The sequence below is a fragment of the Lepidochelys kempii genome, chromosome 14 (assembly GCF_965140285.1).
Source record: "Lepidochelys kempii isolate rLepKem1 chromosome 14, rLepKem1.hap1, whole genome shotgun sequence".
NCBI lineage: Eukaryota > Metazoa > Chordata > Testudines > Cheloniidae > Lepidochelys > Lepidochelys kempii.
The window spans coordinates 49,971,875-49,994,505 of NC_136393.1; the positions used below are offsets into that span (position 1 = coordinate 49,971,875).

Sequence of the window (22,631 nt, forward strand, 5' to 3'; positions counted from 1 at the left end):
CAGCCGCCTCCCCGGGCCGGGTGAGGAACCAGCCCCACGGAGCCCCCTTACCCCTGCCCCCCCCCCCCCAGAGCCAGGCCCCTGCGCCCCCCCACCCCCAGCCAGCCGCCTCCCCGGGCTGGGTGAGGAACCAGCCCCACGGAGCCAGCCCCCTGCCCCCCCCACGGAGCCAGGCCCCTGCCCCCCCACCCCCAGCCAGCCGCCTCCCCGGGCCGGGTGAGGAACCAGCCCCACGGAGCCAGGCCCCTGCCCCCCCCACCCCCAGCCAGCCGCCTCCCCGGGCCGGGTGAGGAACCAGCCCCACGGAGCCAGGCCCCTGCCCCCCCCCCCCCAGCCAGCCGCCTCCCTGGGCCAGGTGAGGAACCAGCCCCACAGGAGCCCCCTTACCCCTGCCCCCCCCCCCCCCCCCAGAGCCAGCCGCCTCCCCAAGCTGGGTGAGGAACCAGCCCCACGGAGCCAGCCCCCCACCCCCAGCCAGCCGCCTCCCCGGGCCAGGTGAGGAACCAGCCCCACAGAAGGAGCCCCCTTACCCCTGCCCCCCCCCCCCAGAGCCAGCCGCCTCCCCAAGCTGGGTGAGGAACCAGCCCCACGGAGCCAGCCCCCTGCCCGCCCCACCCCCAGCCAGCCGCCTCCCCGGGCCAGGTGAGGAACCAGCCCCACAGAAGGAGCCCCCTTACCCCTGCCCCCCCCCCCCCCCCAGAGCCAGCCGCCTCCCCAAGCTGGGTGAGGAACGGACCCCACGGAACCAGCCCCCACGAGGGAAAGGAAAAGACTCAATTTGTTCCAGGATTGTTTATTGAGGCAACATCCCTGTTCTTTACGTGACACCCCCAGGCTCAAGTCCTTCCCCTGCAAGATGCTTGGGGTGCCCCTCACTCCCAATCCGCAGCCCCTGGCTCCTGTCCGCACTGAACAGTGAGGCAGGCCTGGGCTGTGCAGTCGCCCCACTTCTCCTTTCACTTCCCCATCCATTGTTCAGTCCAGCAGCCTGTCCCATCACCCACCGAGCAGGGCCCTGGATTCCAGTCTCCGTCGCAGCCAGAGGGGGTGCTGGTGAGTAACCAAAGCCGAAATCCAGCAAGCACCTTTCCTTGGACAACTAAGGAAGTACAAATGTAAAAGTTGATTAAAATCAATGTTTTTATATGGAGGCTTTTCAGTCCCCCCAGGAGAACAGGCAGGACCCCCTGAGCCACGATTCAGGCCTCATGAACCTGAGCGAAGTCAGGCCAAACTCCAGGCTTTGGGACATGAGAGAGGGGGACACTGGGATGTGCCAAGGATTCTGGAATTGGGGCTGCAGGTCAGGAGTGAGGGGGGCACAAGCAGTCCTGGCGAGGGGCCCAGGGATGGGCTGGCAGTGGGCCCCAGAAGGCCTGGTGGGGGCCGTTGCTCAGGGCCCTGCAAGGGTCGTCACTGGGATCAGAGACTCTAGTCTAGCGGATTCGTCACCACAACGGCAGCCCAGGGAACAAGACTGGGGGGAGGCCCGACCCAACTAGGAGCAGCAGCCCAGGGGAAGGACTTACCCAGACACCCCAGGAGCCTCCTTGCTGAGTCCAAGTGTCACAGTATCTGCAAATCACCAAACAGGTGAGTTATGTCCCACTGCAGGAGAAAAACCCAGAAGTCCTGGCTCCTAGCCCCCCTTTCCCCTGCTGTAACCACTAGACCCCACTCCTCTCCCAGAGCCAGGGTGAGAACCCAGGCATCCTGGCTCCCAGACACACCCAACCCACTACAACCCCACAGGTCTCTGGAGCAGGCTGGGTTGTCATTAGACACTCCGATCCAATCTGGAGACCTCAGGGTCAGATCCAGCCAGCCAGGCCCTGGGGTGGGGGGACCCCCATTAGCTCAGGACAGATTGGTAACATGGGGTGGCCAGAACCTATCTCCCCACCCCACCCCTCCGATCCGATCCGATCCCCAAGGGAGCAGGGTCAGTCTAAGTTGTGTTATTTCATGTGAATCCCAACCTTGAGCTGGGAGCTCCTGTCGAGGAACAAATCGTCACCCCCTGCTCCCCGGATCAGGGCCACCCAGCCCAACCCCTCTACTCCCTGCAGCACAGGACCCTAGCACTGCCCTGGGGCAGTGGGGCCAACACTGACTGCCAGGGAGAGCGCCCCCCCCCCTCCGGTTTCCCACTCCTTACCCTGCCACCGCACTGTTCTGGTCCCTCCATCCAGAGACCCCAGGGGTCTCACCCCACTGGGCTCATGTCAGAGATAGACATGGGGCAAGAATCCAGCTGGGGGGGAATAGAGGCGAGAGGGTTAATGTCCTAGCAGGGGGCTGCGGGTCAGGACTGAGGGGGAGCCCAGGGCTGGGCTGGCAGGGGGCTGCGGGTCAGGAGGGAGGGGCACCGCTGCTCAGGGCGCTGCGAATATCGTCACTGGGGTCAGAGACTCTAGTCTAGCGGAATCATCATTGCAAGGGCCCCACAGGGACAAGGCGGGGGGCGGGGAGCGAGGGGCCAGAGCAGGGACTTACCCAGATGCCCCAGGGGCCTTAGCACCAGGTCGACACATCACCACCACCTGCAAATCACCAACAGATCATTTCCCCCTGCCAGGCAGAGAACCCAGGAGTCCTGCTCCCAGCCCCCCCGCTCTAACCCCCAGCCCCCACTCCCCTCCCAAAGCCAGGGAGAGAACCCAGGAGTTCTGCCCCCCCCCCCCCCCACAAGTCTGGAGCAGGTCAGACCCACCTGATTTCCCATCATTAGTGACTCCAGTCTGGTCTGATCTCATCCGTCCCTCCCCAGACCCGCCCCCCACCCTCCCGGGACCACCCCACCCGCTGTATCTCCCTGTTGACTCATCCCCCTATTCGTGACCCGTTCTATTTCCAGCAGGATGGCCCCCTAGCCCGGCTCGGGGTTCTGGGTTTCCACCTTTCCCCTTCCCAAGGGACGTACTTCGCACTCGTCTCCATTGAATTTCATCTGACTGACTTCAGACCCATTCTCCAGTGGGTCAAAATCATTGCGACTCCCAAGGGCTGGCAACCCCCCAGCTCGGCTCATCACCCTCCCGCTCCGTTAGCCAAGTCATTAATGAAAATATTGACTTGTACAGCCCAGGGCTGCGGGTCGGGAGTGAGGGGCGCCGGCGGGGCAGGGGGCTGCGGGTCGGGAGTGAGGGGCGCCGGCGGGGCGGGGGGGGACGGGGCAGGGGGCTGCGGGTCAGGAGTGAGGGGCGCCGGCGGGGCTGGGGGGGGACGGGGCAGGGGGCTGCGGGTCGGGAGTGAGGGGCGCCGGCGGGGCTGGGGGGGGGACGGGGCAGGGGGCTGTGGGTCAGGAGTGAGGGGCGCCGGCGGGGCGCCGGGGGCTGCGGGTCGGGAGTGAGGGGCGCCGGCGGGGCTGTGGGGGGACGGGGCAGGGGGCTGTGACGAAGTGGGACTCTTCTTAATGTTTCCTCTGAATAGTATGGGGGTGCCTCAGTTTCCCCTAGGCAGTTCTTAAGTATCTAGGGGGTGGGGTAAGGGTGTATGATCATTGCAGAGCCCTAGAGGGCAGGTGTGTGCAGGGGTCTGGACACAGACAATGGCCGACACCCTGTTTCCTGGCAACTGATGGCCTGGGCCCTTCCCCCCCTGCAAGGTGAGAGCTAAAGGGTTAGAGAACAAAGGAATCAGGTGACCTCCTGGCCCTGGAAAGGGACAAAGCCCAGAGGAGGAGGGGCTGGGGGGAGTTTCAGTTTGGGGCTGGCTGGGACATGGAGTGAAGGGCAGACGGGGTTGTCTGGCTCACTGCCCCCCAAAATGGACCCAGCTGAGGGGTCCCGTTCTCTGCACCTGCAAGCTCTGTTTTAGACCATGTTCCTGTCGTCTAATAAACCTTCTGTTTTACTGGCTGGCTGAGAGTCACGTCTGACTGCGGAGTTGGGGGGCAGGACCCTCTGGCTTCCTCAGGAGCCCCGCCTGAGCGGACTCGCTGGGGGGAAGCGCACAGAGGGGCAGAGGATGCTGAATGCTCCGAGGTCAGACCCAGGAAGGTGGAAGCTGTGTGAGCTGTGTGTCCTGCAGACAGGCTGCTCCCAGAAAGGCGACTACCCCAGAGTCCTGACTGGCTTCATGGGGAGCAGTTCCAGAGCATCGCCCAGGGACTCCGTGACAGGGGCTGTGGGTCAGGAGTGAGGGGCGCCGGCGGGGCTGGGGGGGGGGGGCAGGGGGCCGGGAGTGAGGGGCGCCGGCGGGGCTGGGGGGGGACGGGGCAGGGGGCTGTGGGTCGGCAGTGAGGGGCGCCGGCGGGGCTGGGGGGGGACGGGGCAGGGGGCTGCGGGTCGGGAGTGAGGGGCGCCGGCGGGGCTGGGGGGGGCAGGGGGCCGGGAGTGAGGGGCGCCGGCGGGGCTGGGGGGGGCAGGGGGCCGGGAGCGAGGGGCGCCGGCGGGGCTGGGGGGGGCAGGGGGCCGGGAGCGAGGGGCGCCGGCGGGGCTGGGGGGGGCAGGGGGCCGGGAGCGAGGGGCGCCGGCGGGGCTGGGGGGGCAGGGGGCCGGGAGCGAGGGGCGCCGGCGGGGCTGGGGGGGGCAGGGGGCCGGGAGGGAGGGGCGCCGGCGGGGCTGGGGGGGGCAGGGGGCCGGGAGGGAGGGGCGCCGGCGGGGCTGGGGGGGGCAGGGGGCCGGGAGGGAGGGGCGCCGGCGGGGCTGGGGGGGGCCGGGGGCCGGGAGGGAGGGGCGCCGGCGGGGCTGGGGGGGGCCGGGGGCCGGGAGGGAGGGGCGCCGGCGGGGCTGGGGGGGGCCGGGGGCCGGGAGGGAGGGGCGCCGGCGGGGCTGGGGGGGGCCGGGGCGCCGTTGCTCAGGGCGCTGCGTATCGTCACTGGGGGTCGGAGACTCTAGTCTAGCGGATTCATCTTTGCAACGGCCCCCCCGGGAAGGAGCCGGAGCAAGGGGGGACCCGACCCCGCTGGAAGCGAGGGGCCAGGGCAGGAACTTACCTAAACGCCCCCGGGGGGGGCCTCAGCGCCAACTCCACCGCCGCCTGCAAATCACCAACAGAGCATTTACCCCCTGCCAGGCAGAGAACCCAGGAGTCCGGGCTCCCAGCCCCCCTGCTCTAACCACCGGCCCCCACTCCCCTCCCACAGCCGAGAGGGGACCCAGGAGTCCGGGCTCCCAGCCCCCCTGCTCTAGCCACCGGCCCCCACTCCCCTCCCACAGCCGAGAGGGGACCCAGGAGTCCGGGCTCCCAGCCCCCCTGCTCTAGCCACCGGCCCCCACTCCCCTCCCACAGCCGAGAGGGGACCCAGGAGTCCGGGCTCCCAGCCCCCCTGCTCTAGCCACCGGCCCCCACTCCCCTCCCACAGCCGAGAGGGGACCCAGGAGTCCGGGCTCCCAGCCCCCCTGCTCTAGCCACCGGCCCCCCCTCCCCGAGCCGGGAGAGAACCCAGGAGTCCGGGCCCCCCCGCTCTAACCCCCCGGTCTCTGGAGCGGGCTGGAGGCAAACCCCTTGTTCTCACTGGAGCCTCTGACCGGATCTCGGGGGCCCCCGGGAGACCCTCATCTGAGCCCCCCCGGCCACGGACCTGCCCCTGATCTGGGGGGGGACAGACGGGTCCTGCCCCCCCCCGAGCAGGGGCTGCGGGTCGGGAGTGAGGGGCACCGGCAGGGACTCACCCAGGCCGGCCAGCGGCGGCAGGGAACCCAGGCGTCCGGCCCCCCCCCATGGGTCCGGCCGGGGCCCGCGCAGAGAGAGACACGTGCGCTCCCTGCGGGGCTATTTATGCCGGGTCCTTCCTGGGCCCGGGCTGCCCCCGGCGCTGCCTGATCGCGGCCGCCCCCCCCGTGCCGTCATCCAACATGGCGGAGGCGGTGCCCTTAACAAAGATGGCGGAAGCCCGAGGGGCGGGGCTGTTTCTAAGGGGAGGTGGGAATGAGGAGCAGGTAGCAGGGGGCTTCCTGGCCTCCCCCCCTCATACACCATTGGGCCCCCTGAGCCAGCCAGTCCCCCCCATGGGAAAGGGGGCACACCCAAAATCTCGACTCGGGGGGGCCCGACTACCAGGCCTCACCCACAGCCCCCATCGCCCTCGGCCCTCGCCCCACAGATCCTGGGAGAACAGGCCGAGGGCAGCCCCCCGGGCCCCCTGTCGGGAAGTGGGGGATTTTCTCAGTGTTTCGCAGCAACACGGTGCGCGCCTCAGTTTCCCCTGTGCTGCGTGTGTAACAACGTGGCCGGGGGAGGGGGGTTGTTGGTGCCGGGGACCAGGGGTGACCTCGCCCAGCAGCCAGGACCCCAGACAGCGACCTGGAGATGGGGGTCCCAGAGACGGGTGACCGGGAGGCCCCACCCCCAGCAGCAGGGTCCAGCCGGGGGGAACAAAGGAGAGAAGAGGGGGGGCCCCAGCAGCCTGGGACGGAAGACAAAGGGCGAGGAGGGTCTGTCAGGGGAGGGGACATGGGGGCTCGGCTGGAAGGGGGACAAGGAGCAGCCGGAGCCCCAGGGGACGGGGCCAGGCCCAGCTGGCCGGGGCTGAGACTGGCCAGGCCTGAGCCCCTGGGACCTGCCAGGGCTGGGTCCAGACGCTCACTAACCCCCCTGGGTGATGCTGGCGGAGAGGCCCTGCAGGCTGGCGATCGGGGGGCGACGCTCCCTCTGGGGGAACCTGGGGGTCCGGAGCGAGGGGACTCCCCGAGGGGTCCCCGGCAGAGCAGGTGGCTGGAGGCTCAGAGGGGCGGTCGCGGGAGGCAGCGGGACCGAGCGGACCCCCAGGAAGGGCCGTCGCTGGCGGGGGCGACTCCCGGGGGCCGTACGGAGCCGCGAGAGCCCGGGGGGAGGGGGCTGCAGTCCGGGACACTCCCCACCACAAAGCCCAGAATGTGGGTGTCCCTGTCGGAGATGCTGGGTAGTGGGGTAGTGACCAGACAGGTGGGGTAACAGTGTTGGGATTTCCTCTGCCCAGGAACAGGGGGGCACCCCATATTAGAGAGCGTAGCCCAGCCCTGGGCTGCCCCCCACCTCGGCCCTGCCGGTGCCCCTCACTCCCGACCCCGCAGCCCCCTTACCACCCGTCCCTGCCTTGGCCCCCAAACTCTCCCGCCGCCCTGGCAGTCCCCCTCCATCCACAGACGGTTCTTTGTTCCAGAGAAACCTGACATACGAAAATCCCCCGACGGGCCCATCTCACCCACGCCCTGTGCGATCCCAAGGCCGGATCCTTCCCTCCAGCCCTGGCCCCGGGGCCCCATCCGACGTGTTCCCAGCCCCGGGGCTCCCAGCCCTACCCCCTTGGGAGACGCTTTCACAGCCCGACAAACCCATCGCAGCCGGGGCGTCTTTCCCGCCCAGCCTGGTCACTTTGCCCCGAGCCCCCCGGCTGGCCACGTCCATGCCGGCGTTTTCCACCAGGAGTTACAGGCGGCTGGCTGGGAAATCGAAGGCGGGCCCCGCGGTGAAGGCTCTCAGCTGGGCCTCCGGAGATCGGGGCTCAATTCCCAGCTCCCTGGAGCGGGGACCCCAACCCATTTACCACGGTGGGCCACGCGTCCTGCCCTTAGGACGGAAGAATCCCCAGCCCCGCTCCAGGCGGGGGACCGAGCGGCTCGGCGGCCGGGCTGCCGAACCGGCCCTGGCGGTGACAGTGGGCGAAGCCGGGTCCGTGTCAGCAGCGGGCCCTCGTGCCAGGAAGGCCAACGGCAAAGCGGGCGGGATTAGGAGGAGCGTTGCCCGCAGATCGAGGGACGTGATGATTCCCCTCCGTTCGGCCCTGGGGAGGCCACACCTGGGGTGTTGCGTCCAGTTTTGGGGGCCCCACTACGGAGGGGATGTGGACAAATTGGAGGGTCCAGCGGAGGGCAAGGAAAATGATCGGGGGGCTGGGGCCCGTGACGAACGAGGAGCGGCTGCGGGGACTGGGGCTGTTTCGTCTGCCGCAGAGAGGAGAGAGGGGGGATTTGAGAGCAGCCTTCCCCTACCTGAAGGGGCTTCCAGAGAGGACGGAGCTAGAGGGCTCAGACCCTGCAGAGGGGCCAGGTCACCCCAGATCCTGGCTCCCATGGTGCGGGGAGCGTGTGGGGCTCACAGGGGCCCCACCCCTATTCTCCCCCAGCCCCCTTGCCACTCACCCGCGTCTCCCCTCCCCATAGCCCCTCTCGATTCCCTTCTCTGGGCCCAAACCCCTCGCCCGCTCCCCCAGCAGGCGTGTGCCCCTGGATTTTCTTTTCTTTCCTTTCCCAGGCTGCTGGGAGCCTCTCCGGGTGGGGGGGAGCAAAAGAACAAAAGCCCCTTGGACAGTGGCACATTTTAGCGACCCGGCTACAGCCCCTTTTCAGCGTCCGGCCCTGGCTCAGATTCAGCCTGACCCCGGCCGGCTGTGGCTGGCAGAGCCCCTGAAACCACCCAGCTGCAGCCAGAGCGAGAACCCCGGGCCCCGTATCTGCTCCGGGCTGGGGCAGGAGCCCCGTGGCTCGCTCGAGGGGGAGTCTTGGCCGCTGCCCCAGAGAGGCCGTGGGTGCCCTGCGCTAGCTGGGAATTCATTCTCTGGCCAGACACCATCACACCTGCCCTCTAGGGCTCTGCCACAAGCCCACCCCCTGATCCCCCCACTGAGAGACGCAGGAAATGGCACGGGGAAACTGAGGCACCCACACAGCATTCGGAGGAAACATTAAGAACAGTCCCGCTTCGTCTCCAGGTGTCAGACCGAGGAGAAGCGGCTACAAAGCTTGCCCGAAAGCCGACGGGCGGGTTCCCTTCCTTGGTCCCCAGGTTGATGGTTGTGGCTCTGGTGGCCGGGAACAGCCGCGGGGCGACAGAGGCCGGGGAGATTCGTGGGCGTCTCTAAGGTGCCACCCACACTCCTTTCCTGATCCCCAACCGGCCGCACCAGACAGGGAGACCCGGGAGGGGACGAGCCATTGGCTCGTCTCAGGCCCACGCAGGGTGAACTCGTCGGGGAGCGGCCAAGGGAGGCGTCGGGCTCGGCTCCCCTCCTCCTTCCCGCTTCTCCCCCGGGGGAGAAAAATGGCCCCAAAGCCCCTTCTTGCTTCTGAAATTCAGGCCCTGGCTGGGCTGGGAGATTCACTGAAAAGGTTCAGCCAAATAAAGATTTAAAAAACCACCTTTGCCACCCATCCCCTGCCCCCCATATCGCCCTGCCCCTGGGTGCCTCTGGGGAAGAGCCTCTACTCCCCTCGTTCCCTCACCCCGGGTATCTATGGGGCTGGATCTGGTCTGTTCCTCCCCACACCCCCCCCCCCCTGCTCCTGGGGAGATTGCCCAGGTGGCAACCAACCCTCCCTACGGCCACTGCTAGCGGCTGACAGAACTCGGCCGAAGTTCCTGTAGGTCCGCGGTCCTCGGGGGTCCGCAGGGGTCTCCAGCAACTCAGCTAGAGGTCGGCCTGCTTTTACCGCCCTAGAGCCGGGGGGCGGTTGATTGGAGAATTGGACGGGAACGGGCAGAAGGAAGGAATATTTCAGTGCGAGCGGCTGGGATGCTTCCCTGCTTTGATGTCTGATTTCGGAAGCACGTGGTTTTCAACTCGGGGGGACGCCAGCCAAAGCCGGCTCCTGAACGGGGCGCAGTCACCCGGGAAGGTTAAGAGCCCTGGGCCAGTTCGCTCCCATGGTGCAGCTGGGGTTCGGGGCAGGAGGCTGCTCCATTGGGGGGGACCTGGGCAAGGGGGAGGCTCCTCGGGCTAGAGGGAGATGTGGGCAGGTGGGGGCAAGGCGGGGTGGGGGGAGTTACAGCCCTGGCTCTGGGGTCGAGGGAAAACTCCTGCTGATCAGGGTGGGAGCAGCCCAGCCCCACAAGCAATCCAGGGAAAGGGAGCTCCCCCCCCCCCGACTCCTCCTGGAACCCCAAATCCACTGAGCCCAGAACACTGCTGGGACAGGAACCTCTGTAACCTCCTTTCGCATGCCTGGGGTCTCCCCTGGCTCTGGGAAGGGAGGGGGGTGGGTCCAGTGATTGAAGTGGGTTGGGAGCCAGGACGCCTGGGTTCTCTTCGGGCTTGGGGCAGGGGGGAATCCAGTGGTTAGAACAGGGGGGGGCTGGGAGCCAGGTGTGACAAAGCAGGGGATTTTCCTGTGTTTGCATGTGTACTGTGTGCCTCAGTTTCCCTGTGTAACAGCATAGGGGGGTTGTTGCTGCTGGGGACCAGGTGTGAGCCCGCCTGCCAGCTGGGACCCAGACCACGGCCTGGAGATTGGGGACCCAGTGACTGGGGGCCCCCCCAGCTCGGGAGCAGCTGGTTCTGGCCAGTGGCAGGACAATGGGCTGAGGGACCTGGCCCAGCATGGCCTGTGCTGAGGGGCACTAGGCCTGAGACCCCCAAGACCTGCCTGGGGTGCATCTAGACCCCCCATAACCCTCCTGTGACGCTGGCAGAGAGTCCCTGCAGGCCGGAGCCGTGGGAAGGACCGGGGGGGCCAGGGTGAGGGGACTCCCTGGGGGCAGCGGGGCCTGGCCCTGGAGAGCGCGGACCCCCGCGAAGGGCCATCGCACTGAGGGGGGTTCCTCCCAGGGGCCAGGTGTCCGGGACGACACCCCCCCCCCCCAAAAAAGCAGCAGCAGGCTCTGGCTTCTGACAAGTCTTTTAATCCATCCTCAGGGCGACGTTACCAAACCTGCCCGCACACGGTGCCCCCAGCGCCCACTGGCCCGGCAGGGCACCGCGTGGCCCGGACGCTCCATGCAGACAACGAAAAACGAGGAAACGCACAAAAACCGCAAGACGCTGGTAAAACCGGCTCCAACCTTGGTATAAAAGACAGGACGCGGGGGGTGGGGGCTTTTTTTTCAGGATTTTCTTTTTTTTTTTTCCTATAAAAACAAAAATGGCCTCGAGTCGCAGGGAACCGGGGGAGGGGGCCCTGCGTCAGCCCGGCCGGGAGCGAAGGGCTCGCGAGGCTGGAATTCTTACAGGACGGGGTCGGAGCTGGCGACAGGCGTGGGAGCCGTCTTCCGGGGGGGCCAGCAAGCCAGACCAGGGAGCGCTGGTGGCAGAGCTGGGATCCTCCTTGGGTTAGTGCCCACGTGGGATCAGGGCTCGGCGGTGGTGGATCCCGCACCTGGCGAAGTGGGTTCAGGGACTGTTGGTGGGAGCAGTGGGATCCTTCTATCGGTGCCAACAAAGGTCAGGGATCATTGGTGGGAGACGTGGGATGCTTCCCACAGCGGGTGGGTGGGAGGTGGGATCCTCCCACCACAGCAGGGCAGGACGGGGTGAACCCTGCTGTCCTGATGCCCCCCCACCGCTCCAGTCCACTCTTCCAGTGGTTCTCCCGCCCCCGTCCCGCCCCCCGAAGTCTGACAGGGCTGCGGTCCTCAGGGCAGGGCCATCCTCCTCCTCAGCTCTCGGAAATGAAACGGGGGTGGGGTGGGGGAGGCGTTAAAACCACCAAAAGAAGGACGACGACGCGGGACGAGGAGTGTCGAGGACGCCCCTTATCGAGTCTGTTCGACTGCGGGAGGGAGAGGAGAGGGAGGTTAATGGCTGCGCCCCCGGGGAACCCCCCACACCCCGTCCTGCTCCCCCCTCGGCACAGCCAGGGGGCTGGGCCCCACAGGGGAATCTCAGGAAGAGCCCACGTGAATGGCAGGGGCGGGGGGAAGACATTACAGGCACCGCGGGCCTCCAAGGAGGTGGGGGGCAGAGATCAGCTGACAGGGCCACCCCCCCTCAGTCCCTGCACCCCTCCCTGGGCTCCCCACCAGGGATCCGTGTGCTCGCAGCAATCCCCGGCCCATCAGGGGCTGCCCCCCTCGGCCCCCGGGAACTCACTGTAGGAGGAGATGTCGATCTCGTCGGGGAGCTCGCTGATGTTCACCTCGAAGCGATCCTGCACGTCGTTGAGGATCTTGGCGTCGTTCTCGTCCGACACGAAGGTGATGGCCAGGCCCTTGGTGCCGAACCGCCCAGCCCGCGCCACCTATAGGGATGGGGGGGTTAGAGCCTCGCGCCGCCCAGCCCCCACGCCCCTCCCAGAGCCGGGGAGAGAACCCAGGAGTCCTGGCTCCCAGCTGCTCCTGGGGGAATCCTGCATCACTGCGCAGGCGCAGAATTCACGTCCCCCGCAGACTGCTTTGCTCCCCCGCAGAGAAATGCGTTTCTGACGGGGAAGCCAAGGGAAGCCCCAAGAGCGGCCGTGTGCCCCTCCCCAGCAGTATGTCGGGTGCCCAGGGCAGCTGGCAGAGGGGTAAATCTCTGTGGGGCCGGGGCGGGGGGACCTGGCTGGTGGCTCCTACCCTGCGCTGGGATCAGCTGCTAATCCCGGCGGGGCAGGGGGGATGGGACTTCCTCTTCCCCCACCCCCAGATTGCTCCCCCGCCCTGCCGGGGGAGGACGGGACTTCCTCTTCCCCCACCCCCAGATTGCTCCCCCGCCCTGCTGGGGGGGGACGGGACTTCCTCTTCCCCCACCCCCAGATTGCCCCCCCGGCTGCAGGAAGCTCTGTAAACTCCTCCCCCTCCCACCACTTCCTGCGCCCATCGCTCCTTAGCTGCAGGGGGAGGGATCCCTGCACAGGGAGCTACTGCCCCATCCGCCCAACCCCCACCCATCCAGACCCCCCATACCCTCCTGCTGAGCCTCACCCAGCCCCGCACACAGAACACCCCCGAAGGGCCCCACTCCTCTGCACCTGGACCGCCCCGACAAGCCACCCTCACCCCCACCCCACCGAGCCCCAACCACCTTCACCTGGACACCCCCCTGCAGAGCCCCATTACCGTTGCACCCAGAACCCCCCAGCAAGCCCCTGTGCATCCAGATCCCCGCCGCACCCGGATCCCCCACTGAGCCGCCAGACTGTCCCACACCCCACACCTGGATCCCCCCACCCTAAGCCCCTCCACACTTGGATCCTGCCTTGCTGGGCCTGCCTGTCCACACCTGGTGCACCTGGCATGGAGGGGCAGGGCCCTGGGTCCTTGCACTTGTCAGGGTTGGGTGCAGTCACCCTGCCGAGTCGTGACCCGGGTGATCTCCCACCTCTGTGCAGCCAGCGGCCTGAGCTCCCCACTGCCAGGCTGGAGCCTCCACATTTATTTGACAAATAAAATTCCCAGGTTTTTGCAAAACTTGAAAATATTGTGGGAATGTTTTGGCGCAGAATGCCCGCAGGAGTACTCCCAGCCCCCTGCTCTAACCACTAGCCCCCACTCCCCTCCCAGAGCTTGGGACAGAACCCCGGCATCCCGGCTCCCAACACCCCCGCAGGATGGGACCCAGGCGTCCGGCTCACCCGGTGCAGGTAGGTGTCCGAGTCCTCGGGCATGTCGTAGTTGAAGGCGATGTTGACCCGCTCGATGTCCATCCCCCGCCCAAAGAGGTTGGTGGCCACCAGGATCCGGCGCTGGAAATCCTTGAACTGCTGGTAGCGGGACAGCCTGGGAGGGGGCAGGGGAAGGTATTTGGGGTCACTGCCTGGCCTGAGCCCCCGGCAGCCCCCCCCATGGACAAAGCACCCCCACTGTGACACTAACTCAGGGGAGTGTCCTGTAACCCCCACATTCCTCATTTACATAGACTTGCGAGCGTGCCAACGAAGCAGGCCACGGGCGGTATCGGGGCGAGGCGACCATCAGCTGAAAGTCAAATCGGGGCACCACGAACGCGCACGACGCCCCGGGAACGTGTTGGGCGGCTGCCCTGGAGCCGGCGGAGGGGCACAATGCCAGGGAGGAGGTACCAGCGCCCGGCTGGGGGTTCGGCCGTCACCAGCCCCCGTCCAGCAGGCGAGTCCCAATCCACAACCCGCTTCGTCTCGGTGCTGCCCGGTGTAACCGGGCTGCGGGGTCCTGGCGGTGACGAGCTCCGACTTCGTGCCCACCCCGGACATCTCGTTTGCAGGCAAGGAACGTATTCCCCACGGACCTGCCCCAGGGAGCTGGGACGAAGCCTGCGGTAAACCCGCCCGGGGTTGCACAGGCCGGCGCACGTCCGCCTTCCATGGACGGCGGTGTATTCCCGGGGTCCAGTGCTGGGACCGGGGGGGCTCGGCTGGCGCGCGGCTCTGGGGCTGCCGGGGGGGGTCTGCGGCTGGTCACGAGCCAGGCGTTGTGGGACACGGCCCAGGCTGCAGAGTTTGGGGGACCCAGCGCTTGCCCCCCGGGATCCCATCCCGCCCCCCCTCCCGGAGCCCCAGCCCCCCTCACCTCTCCTCCTGGGGCATGCCCCGGTGGATGGCGATGGCCGGGAAGTTCTGCTCCACCAGCAGCTGGGCCAGGGCGATGCAGCGCTGCACCGACTTGACGAAGATCACCACCTGGGGGGGCGGAGGGAGGGGGTGAGAGAGCGCGCACCGCCCGGAGGCCTGGGGCCCCGTCCCGGACGCCTGGGTCCGCGGGGCGCTACCTGGTTGAACTCCAGCACGTCCAGCAGGTCGAAGAGCTTGCGGTTCTTCTCGTTGTCCTTCAGCTTGACGTAATACTGCTGCAGGCCGTGCAGCGTCAGCTTGGTCTCGTCGTCCACGAAGATCTCCATGGGCTGGGGGGGCAGAGCAGGGTGAACCCCGCCGCCCGCCCTGGGGGAGAGACCCCGCCCCCACGCCCCACCTGTGCCCCAGATACCCTCCCAGGGCCCCCTGGATAACAGCCTGGACACCGGGTCCCCGCTGAGCCCCCAGGGCTGCGAGCCCTGAGGCCCCAGGGCTGAGCGCTCTAGGAAGCATACTGCCCCGTCCCCCCTGGACTGCTCCGCCCCCGCAGGCGGGGGGGGTCCTGTGGGGAAAGCACCCCACTACTCTCCACGACCCTACCAGCCAGGGCCACTGGCTTGATGGCCCCACGCTGGGGAACGGAGGGGGGAGCAGCCCCCCAAGACATAACGCCCCCATTCACAGCCAGCCAACAGGGAGGGCACGGCCAGAGGGCACAGACGCCAACCTGCCAGTGCCCAGTGCCTGCTGGGAAATGGCAGGCAAGGAAGGGGCTGGACCCAGCTAGGTTGCCTGCCTTCTCTGGTGCCCGGTGAGATTTCCCAGCATGCACTGGGCTCCCAGCTAGGAGGCAAAAGTTCTAGGCTCCTCCCCTTGACACAGCCCCCAGCATGCACTGGGAAATTTCCCAGCATGCAAACCCTGAGCCCGGGAAAGCGCCCTCCCCTTGGCGTAGCCCCCAGCAAGCCCCAGGTGAAGCCCCCCTGGGCCGTCTCGGGGAGGAGGGGTTCCGATTAACCCCTTGCCTCCCGCACTCCACTGCCCCCACGTCTCGCTCTTGGTGGGGGGGAGGGGGAAGATTTGCCGTGAGCCCCAACCCCGCCCCCCGAGGCCGGTTCCGAAAAAGGATAAGCCGGATCCTGGCGCCGCCGAGTCTCTGCGAGCCGCCGCCGGGCCGTCTCCGCTCTCGCCGCTGCTCTTCGCCACGGGGGGTGCTGCCAGTCTCCAGAGCGCCGGGGGGGCTGGGAGGGGGGGTGGGGGGTCTCTGGCTCTGTGCGTGGTAGACGGAGCACTCACTTGCCTGGGTGTATGGGGCCAGCTGATCCGGAGGCTGCGGTGCCGGGTGGATGCCGCGCTGGGAAGGAAGGGGGGGCGGGGGGGAGGGCGGGAAGAGGGGGCGCCCTGTTTTCCGCGCCGGGGGGGTGCCGAGGCTAGCGTAACCCGAGTGATCTTCCGGAAGCTCTGGGGGCCTGTGCTAGGGGCCGGTCCTGGCGCTGCGGCCCGTGCGCCGCCCCGGGGGCGGGGGCGCCGGGGGGGCAAAGAAGGTAGAAGGGGGTAATTACGTCTTGCATGAATTTGCGGCAGACAGGGCGGATTTCCTTGCTCAGGGTGGCGCTAAACATCATGACCTGCTTTTCGTGCGGGGTCATGCGGAAGATCTCCTGGACGTCCCGGCGCATATCTGGGGGGAGAAGGGGGCGAGGTCAGCAACGGGGTGAGCCCAGGGTGGCTGGGACCCCCCACAGGAAACCTGCCCCACGTCCCCCAGCCGTGCAGGGCGGGGTCAGGAATGGGATGCGCCCAGTTGCCCCCAGGGACAACCTGCCCCTCCTACGCTATAGGGTCCCCCCATGTCCCCGTCCTGCCCCTCCCGCTGCTCTACGGGGCCCCAGGGGGTCCCCCCGCTCACCGAGCTGCTCCAGCATCTTGTCGCACTCGTCCAGGATGAAATGCTTGATGTGTTTGAGGTTGAGGCTCTTGTTGCGCGCCAGGGCCAGGATCCGGCCTGGCGTCCCCACCACGATGTGGGGGCAGTTCTTCTTCAGCACCTCCTCGTCCTTCTTGATGGACAGGCCCCCGAAAAACACCGCCACCTGGGGGGGGGCAGGGTGAGACCCTCCGCTGGCTGCCCTCCTGCGCCCCAGTCCCGCTCCCTGCCCCCACCCCTCAAGATGGCGCCTCACCCCCAAAACCAGCTCCTTGCCTCCCCCAAGCCTGGCTGCCCCCCCCCGCCCAGCTCCCTGCCCCTCACCTTGACACTGGGCATGTACTTGGAGAAGCGCTCGTACTCCTTGCTGATCTGGAACGCCAGCTCCCGCGTGTGGCACATCACCAGCACAGACACCTGGGGGACGGGGGCGTTAGTGCGGGGACCCCCCATCCCCACGCAGCCCTAGCCCCCCTCCTCACAGCCCCCCGGCCACTTCCAACCGGCCCTTCCACCTCCCAATTCAATGGTCTCCCCCTTCCCTTCCCTCCCCCCGTCAGTCACCAATTGGTCTCTCCCCGCCCCCCAACACCCGAAATGGGCTCTACCCCCCCAGGCCGTTCCCAGTGGGTCCCGCCCCCCACATTCCCGGCCCCCTCACCTGCCCCGTGACGGGCTCCAGCTGCTGCAGCGTGGCCAGCACGAAGACGGCCGTCTTGCCCATGCCCGACTTGGCCTGGCACAGCACGTCCATGCCCAGGATGGCCTGCGGGATGCACTCGTGCTGCACTGCAGGGCAGCGGGGCTGGGGTCAGCCGGGGCTCACCCAGCCCCCCAACCACCAGGCCCCACTCCCCTCCCCGAGCCGGGAGAGAACCCAGGAGTCCTGGCTCCCAGCCCCCCCCTGCTCTAACCACCAGGCCCCACTCCCCTCCCCTCCCCGAGCCGGGAGAGAACCCAGGAGTCCTGGCTCCCAGCTCCCCCCTGCTCTAACCACCAGGCCCCACTCCCCTCCCCAAGAGAGAACCCAGGAGTCCTGGCTCCCAGCCCCCCCCGCTCTAACCACCAGGCCCCACGCCCCTCCCCAAGCCGGGAGAGAACCCAGGAGTCCTGGCACCCAGCCCCCCCCGCTCTAACCAGCAGGCCCCACGCCCCTCCCCGAGCCGGGAGAGAACCCAGGAGTCCTGGCACCCAGCCCCCCCAGCTCTAACCAGCAGGCCCCACGCCCCTCCCCGAGCCGGGAGAGAACCCAGGAGTCCTGGCTCCCAGCCCCCCACTGCTCTAACCACCAGGCCCCACTCCCCTCCCCAAGAGAGAACCCAGGAGTCCTGGCTCCCAGCCCCCCCCGCTCTAACCACCAGGCCCCACTCCCCTCCCAGAGCTGGGGAGAGAACCCAGGAGTCCTGGTGCCCAGCCCCCGTGCTCTGACCCCCACGGCCCCCCTCCCCCGAGTGCCGGGAGTGGGACCCAGGCGTCCGGCTGACCTTCCGAGGGGTGCTCGAAGCCGCAGTCGACGATGGCGCGGAGGAGCTCGGGTTTCAGCAGAAAGTCCCGGAAGCCGGAGCTGTGGATGGAGACGTAGGAGCCCTTGACGTCCTTCTTGGGGGGCACGTCCACCCCGTCGCCCCCCGCCTGGTTCTCCACCTCGTCATCCTCATAATCCAGCAGCTCGTTATCCACGTCGTTCTCCGCCATGGCGGCACCGGGAGGGGGCCTGCTGAGACTGGGGGGGCAGCGGGGTCAGCCGGGGGCCTGGGACCGGCCACTCCGGACCCCATTCCCCACCCCCAGAGCTAGCCTGCCCCCGCCCCGGGATCGGCCCCCCCGGACCCCATTCCCCGCCCCTAGAGCCAGCCTGCCCCCGCCCCGGGATCAGCCCCCCCGGACCCTATTCCTCGCCCTGGGATCAGCCCCCCCGGGCCCCATTCCCCGCCCCTAGAGCCAGCCTGCCCCCGCCCCAGGATCGGCCCCCCCGGACCCCATTCCCCGCCCCAGGATCGGCCCCCCCGGGCCCCATTCCCCGCCCCAGGATCGGCCCCCCCGGGCCCCATTCCCCGCCCCCAGAGCCAGCCTGCCCCCACCCCGGGATCAGCCCCCCCTGGACCCCATTCCCCGCCCCTAGAGCCAGCCTGCCCTCACCCCGGGATCGGCCCCCCCTGGACCCTATTCCCCACCCCCAGAGCCAGCCTGCCCTCAACCGGGATCAGCGCCCCCCGGACCCCATTCCCAGCCCCCAGAGCCAGCCTGCCCTCAACCGGGATCAGCGCCCCCCGGACCCCATTCCCAGCCCCCAGAGCCAGCCTGCCCTCAACCGGGATCAGCGCCCCCTGGACCCCATTCCCCGCCCGCAGAGACAGCCAGTCCCCGCCCCGGGACCGCCCCCCCCCATCCCCTGCCTGCAGAGACAGCCAGTCCCCGCCCTGGGACCGGCCCCCCCCATCCCATTCCCCGCCCCCAGAGCCAGCCTGCCCTCCCCCAAGACCAGCGCCCCCATACCCCATTCCCCGCCCGCAGAGACAGCCTGCCCTCGCACCAAAAGACAGCCAGCCCCCGTACCCCATTCCCTGCCCGCAGAGACAGCCAGCCCTCGCCCCGGCGCCCCCCACACCCCATTCCCCGCCCCCAGAGACAGCCAGTCCCTGCCCTGGGGCTGGACCAGAATCCAATTAGGAAAATCCTTTATCCAGCTAACGTCTCCATGTCTCCCTCAATAGCCCCCCCCCCAAGTATGGGGTTCAAATTGGGTCACCCCCAAATCTCCCACTGGTGCTGAGACCCCAAATGCCCCCCCTTCGTCCAGCACCCCCTGGCCCTGCGGACGTGAGATACCCCCTAACCCCAAGGGAGCCATGCAATCGGGGGGTGCCGCTCGACCCCCAGCCACCCCGGGACTAACTCCGGGGGTGTTGCTGCACCCCCACATCCACTTGAGCCCACTGTGCCCTGGGGAGCCGCATGTGTACCCCACACATGCACCCTGCCCCAGTGCGAGCCGGCTACAGAGGAGTGTTTTGGGGGGTCATCCTCCCGCTCCCCCTCCCAGTACCTGGCGGGCTGTTTTCACACCCCATATGCCCCCCCCATGTACTGCTATATAGAATCCAGCCCCCCCACTATAATGAGGTGCAGCCGCCCCCCCTAGATCCCACCCACACGTGAGCTCCAGGGGCACTAGGGTTCACCTCCAATGCAAACCGTGGGTACGGGGGAGGCTGGATCCGTACCCCGCAGCAGATAATGGGGTGCAGCCATGCCCCAGAAGCCCCACGTTGAGGGGAGGTCCGTGTGCAACAAGCAATCCTTGGGGTGCAGCCGTAGCCCCCAAACCCCACCAGTGTCCTTTGCAAACTGGACCCCGATCCCTAGCTACAGCCTGCAATACTGGGGGGGCCCCCGGGCTCCCTAGTGACTCCAGACACACAGTGAAAGCCAGGACTCCTGGGTTCTCTCTCCAGCTCTGGGAGGGGAGCGGGGAAGGAGATTACGATTTGGGGTCACGCTCCTACCCCCCCCAACATACAGCAGGTGCGTCAGACATTGGGATGCTCCCGTCTACTGCTCCCCAAAACCCTCCCCTTGCGCAGGACAAAGCAAACAATGGCCGGGGGCAGATGCACCCCCTGTAACTCCACCCCCCCCCCCGGCAATGTCAAGGATCGGGGGGAGCTGCCCCAGCACCCCACACCCCTCCCTGGAGGTGCCCCCATACGGAGGTGCCCCCATCTTCCCTTGCCAACCAGGAGGAAACAGGGGCTGCCCGCACCCCACAGCAACCTGCTTCCCAGGCTGCCAGGGGGCAGCCCCCAAGTCTCCACATGCAGCTTGCAATAGATGGGGGGGGGGGGAAATCTGCTTCCACGCCCCCCCCATGGCCCCTACACACTTCAGGGGTCCCGCCCTCCCCATGCACCTACCCAGCCTTTGGACACTACCCCCAATTAACTGCACCCCCCACCCTTGTTCCCCCTCCACCGGGGAGATCCCACCCCCCACATTACACCCCCCTCCCTCCGCACTGCCGCCCCCACCCTGCACCCCTCCCCCTGCATTGCAACTCCCACGCCCCCTCCCTTATATACCCCATGTTGCACCCCGCACCCATGCACTGCACCCCCCCACCCCCGCTTGCAAGGAGCCCTGCGGCTGGCCATAGGCTCCCCCTATAGCCGGGGGGGGGGCGTCTTAAGCGCCATATTTCTTTATTTGTTTACTTCGCGGCCCCCCAATATCCCGCTGGGGGGCGGCGGGGGCGTCCCCCCTCCCCACTCGGCCGGGCCCCCGGGGGCAGGGAAGCAGGACGGGGCCGATGTTCGCGGATGGCGGAGCGGGCCGGGAGGAGGAGACGGGAGCAGGGCCGGCGCCATCTTGGATTCCCGGCCATACAGACGCACAATGGGGAATCCGTCCACCCCGGCCCCCGGGGCCCCTTCCAGGCCCATGATCGGGGGTCGGGAGCGGGAAATGGCCCCCGAGCCCGGGCCCATCGGAGAGAGAATCGCCCGGAGAAGGGGTATCGGCCCCCCCGGGCGGCGGATGCCCCAAGATGGCGGCGATGCGCGACCGATTCTCGCCGAGGCCTCTTACCTCCTGCGGGGGGAGGGGCGCCCAAGTCTCCTCCGCGCAGCGGCCGCGGCCACAAGTGAGCAGCGCCTCCACTTCCGGCATGCGGGGCGGGGGAGGAGCGGAGCGCGCGGCGGCGAGGACCCAGCGCCGGATGGGGCTGTCTAGCCCAGCGCCTGATTGATTAAAAAACACACACACACAACAGTGGGGCACTGTGTAGCATTTCTTTCCCCCGACGGGGACGGACCCGAGCGCTCCGGATTCGCGGGTGCATGTGTTTGATCAGGCGACTGAGGAGGGCACCTCTCCCCGCAGCCGGAGGGGGCGGGGGGATTGTTTTTCCCACGGGGTCCTTCTGGCAGTGCCGGCCATGGGGGGAGGGACTGGGAGTAGTTTGGTTCAGGCTTCACTTTGCCTCTGAGGCCTTGTCCTGGGCTGACGTCACTGGGGGTCATGGCGCCGGGGGGGGGGCAGCCCTCCATGTTGCCACGCTGCCCTGTGGCCATGGTCACCATAATGATATGTCCCCCTCTGACCACAGCCCCTTGAGGCCACGCTCCCCCCCCCGGCCACGTCTTTGTGATGTCATGCTCCCCTCTGGCCACGCCCCCTTGAGGGCACGCTCCCCTCTGGCCACAACCCCGTGATGCCACGCTCCCCTCTGGCCACGCCCCCATGATGCCACGCTTCTCCCTGGCCACACCCCCATGATGCCATGCTCCCCTCTGGCCACGCCCCTATGATGCCACGCTTCTCCCTGTCCACACCCCTGTGATGCCATGCTCCCCTCTGGCCACGTCCCCCATGAGGCCACACTTCTCCCTGGCCACACCCCCGTGATGCCATGCTCCCCTCTGGCCACGCCCCTATGATGCCACGCTTCTCCCTGGCCACACCCCCGTGGTGCCATGCTCCCCTCTGGCCACGTCCCCCATGAAGCCACACTTCTCCCTGGCCACACCCCCGTGATGCCATGCTCCCCTCTGGCCACGTCCCCCATGAGGCCTCGGTCCCCTCTGGCCACACCCCGTGATGCCACATCCCCTCTGGCCATGCCCTGTTATGCCATGCACGCTTCTGGCCACACCCCATGTGATGCCGCACCCCCTTCTGGCCACGCCCACATAATGCCATGTTCCCTGTAGTGAGGGGGAGCACAGTCCCCTTCTCCAGCTCTGACCCAGCCGTCCCGACTCTTTGGCCCAAACTGGGCACAGGTCCCCGACTTGCGCCGGCAGCGCTGGCTGGCCCCCCGGCAGGAGCGCCCGCTCTCCGGCCACACGGCAGAGCGGAGACGTCAGCCTGGCCTGGTATTACCACCCCGGCATCTGAGCCCTCCTTACTGCCAGGCTCAACGCAGACGGCTTCGAGCAACCTGCTGGGTCGCCGCGCGGGTTCATTTCCCTGTCCGTTCGGCACACGGCCAGCGCCGAGAAGGTGGGAACCCGCGTCAGCGACGGGCACCTGGCTAAATGGCTTGTCAGCGTCCGCCCGATCTGACTGGCGAACGCTGATGGTTGCTGGCTCGCCGAGCTGCAGGCTGAAAGCAGCAGGGTCGTCTCGTCCCAGCTCCAGGGTTTGCCTAGCCTGGGAGGGGGCGTTAATTGCACATTTTGTGGTAGCCGAAAGTCGCCCTGAGCCCGCTGTGTTCAGACGCTGGGCTGAGCCAGTGGTCACCGCGCTGCCCTGACTTCTGCGCTGCGGCGGGCCTGGGCGCTGTCTTCGGAGCTAGGCGTCACCAGCAAGCGGCTGCCGCTCCGTCGCCCAGCTGGCAGCTCCCTTCCATCACCAGCTGCGGTTGCTGCCCGTGTTGCTTTGGTTCTTTTGTGTCCCTAGAAGAAGCAGTAGTTTGCCTTGGCTAGAAAAATGTCTCCGGAACGGCTGTGTCATTTTAACGAAGACCTCCAAAAGCAGTTCAAGTTTTTAACGAAAGGCCCTTCGGCACCGGCCGACAGCCCAGGGGTCCACGAGACGTGTGGAACACGTGGCTCCATTGATCACGGCGGCCGAAATGCAGCTCCAGAGCAAGAAACACA

At 67.8% G+C, this 22,631-nt stretch overlaps 1 protein-coding gene and 1 long non-coding RNA gene across 5 annotated transcripts; both read right to left on the reverse strand.

The window, feature by feature from the left end:
* Positions 1–777: 777 nt before the first annotated feature.
* Positions 778–5,729, reverse strand: LOC140904543 (uncharacterized). Its single transcript, XR_013634599.1, has 6 exons — positions 5,619–5,729; positions 4,940–4,983; positions 2,497–2,543; positions 2,159–2,254; positions 1,530–1,575; positions 778–1,099 (listed from the first exon to the last, which is right to left on the reverse strand). It is a non-coding gene; the product is annotated as an uncharacterized LOC140904543 (long non-coding RNA).
* Positions 5,730–10,526: 4,797 nt separating this feature from the next.
* Positions 10,527–20,721, reverse strand: DDX39B (DExD-box helicase 39B). 4 transcript variants are annotated; one of them, XM_073326932.2, is made up of 11 exons: positions 20,617–20,721; positions 17,517–17,755; positions 16,694–16,821; positions 16,357–16,449; positions 16,015–16,198; positions 15,668–15,786; positions 14,303–14,434; positions 14,104–14,213; positions 13,191–13,335; positions 11,729–11,876; positions 10,527–11,408 (listed from the first exon to the last, which is right to left on the reverse strand). In XM_073326932.2, exons 2-11 carry the CDS (start codon positions 17,725–17,727, stop codon positions 11,392–11,394), a joined length of 1,287 nt encoding a protein of 428 aa, XP_073183033.1. In that variant the 5' UTR covers positions 17,728–17,755; positions 20,617–20,721; the 3' UTR covers positions 10,527–11,391. The 4 variants fall into 4 exon arrangements, with proteins under 4 accessions (XP_073183033.1, XP_073183034.1, XP_073183031.1 ...); XM_073326933.2 differs by lacking the exon at positions 20,617–20,721 and adding an exon at positions 20,424–20,596; XM_073326930.2 differs by lacking the exon at positions 20,617–20,721 and adding an exon at positions 20,244–20,395.
* Between the last annotated feature and the right edge of the window lie 1,910 nt (positions 20,722–22,631).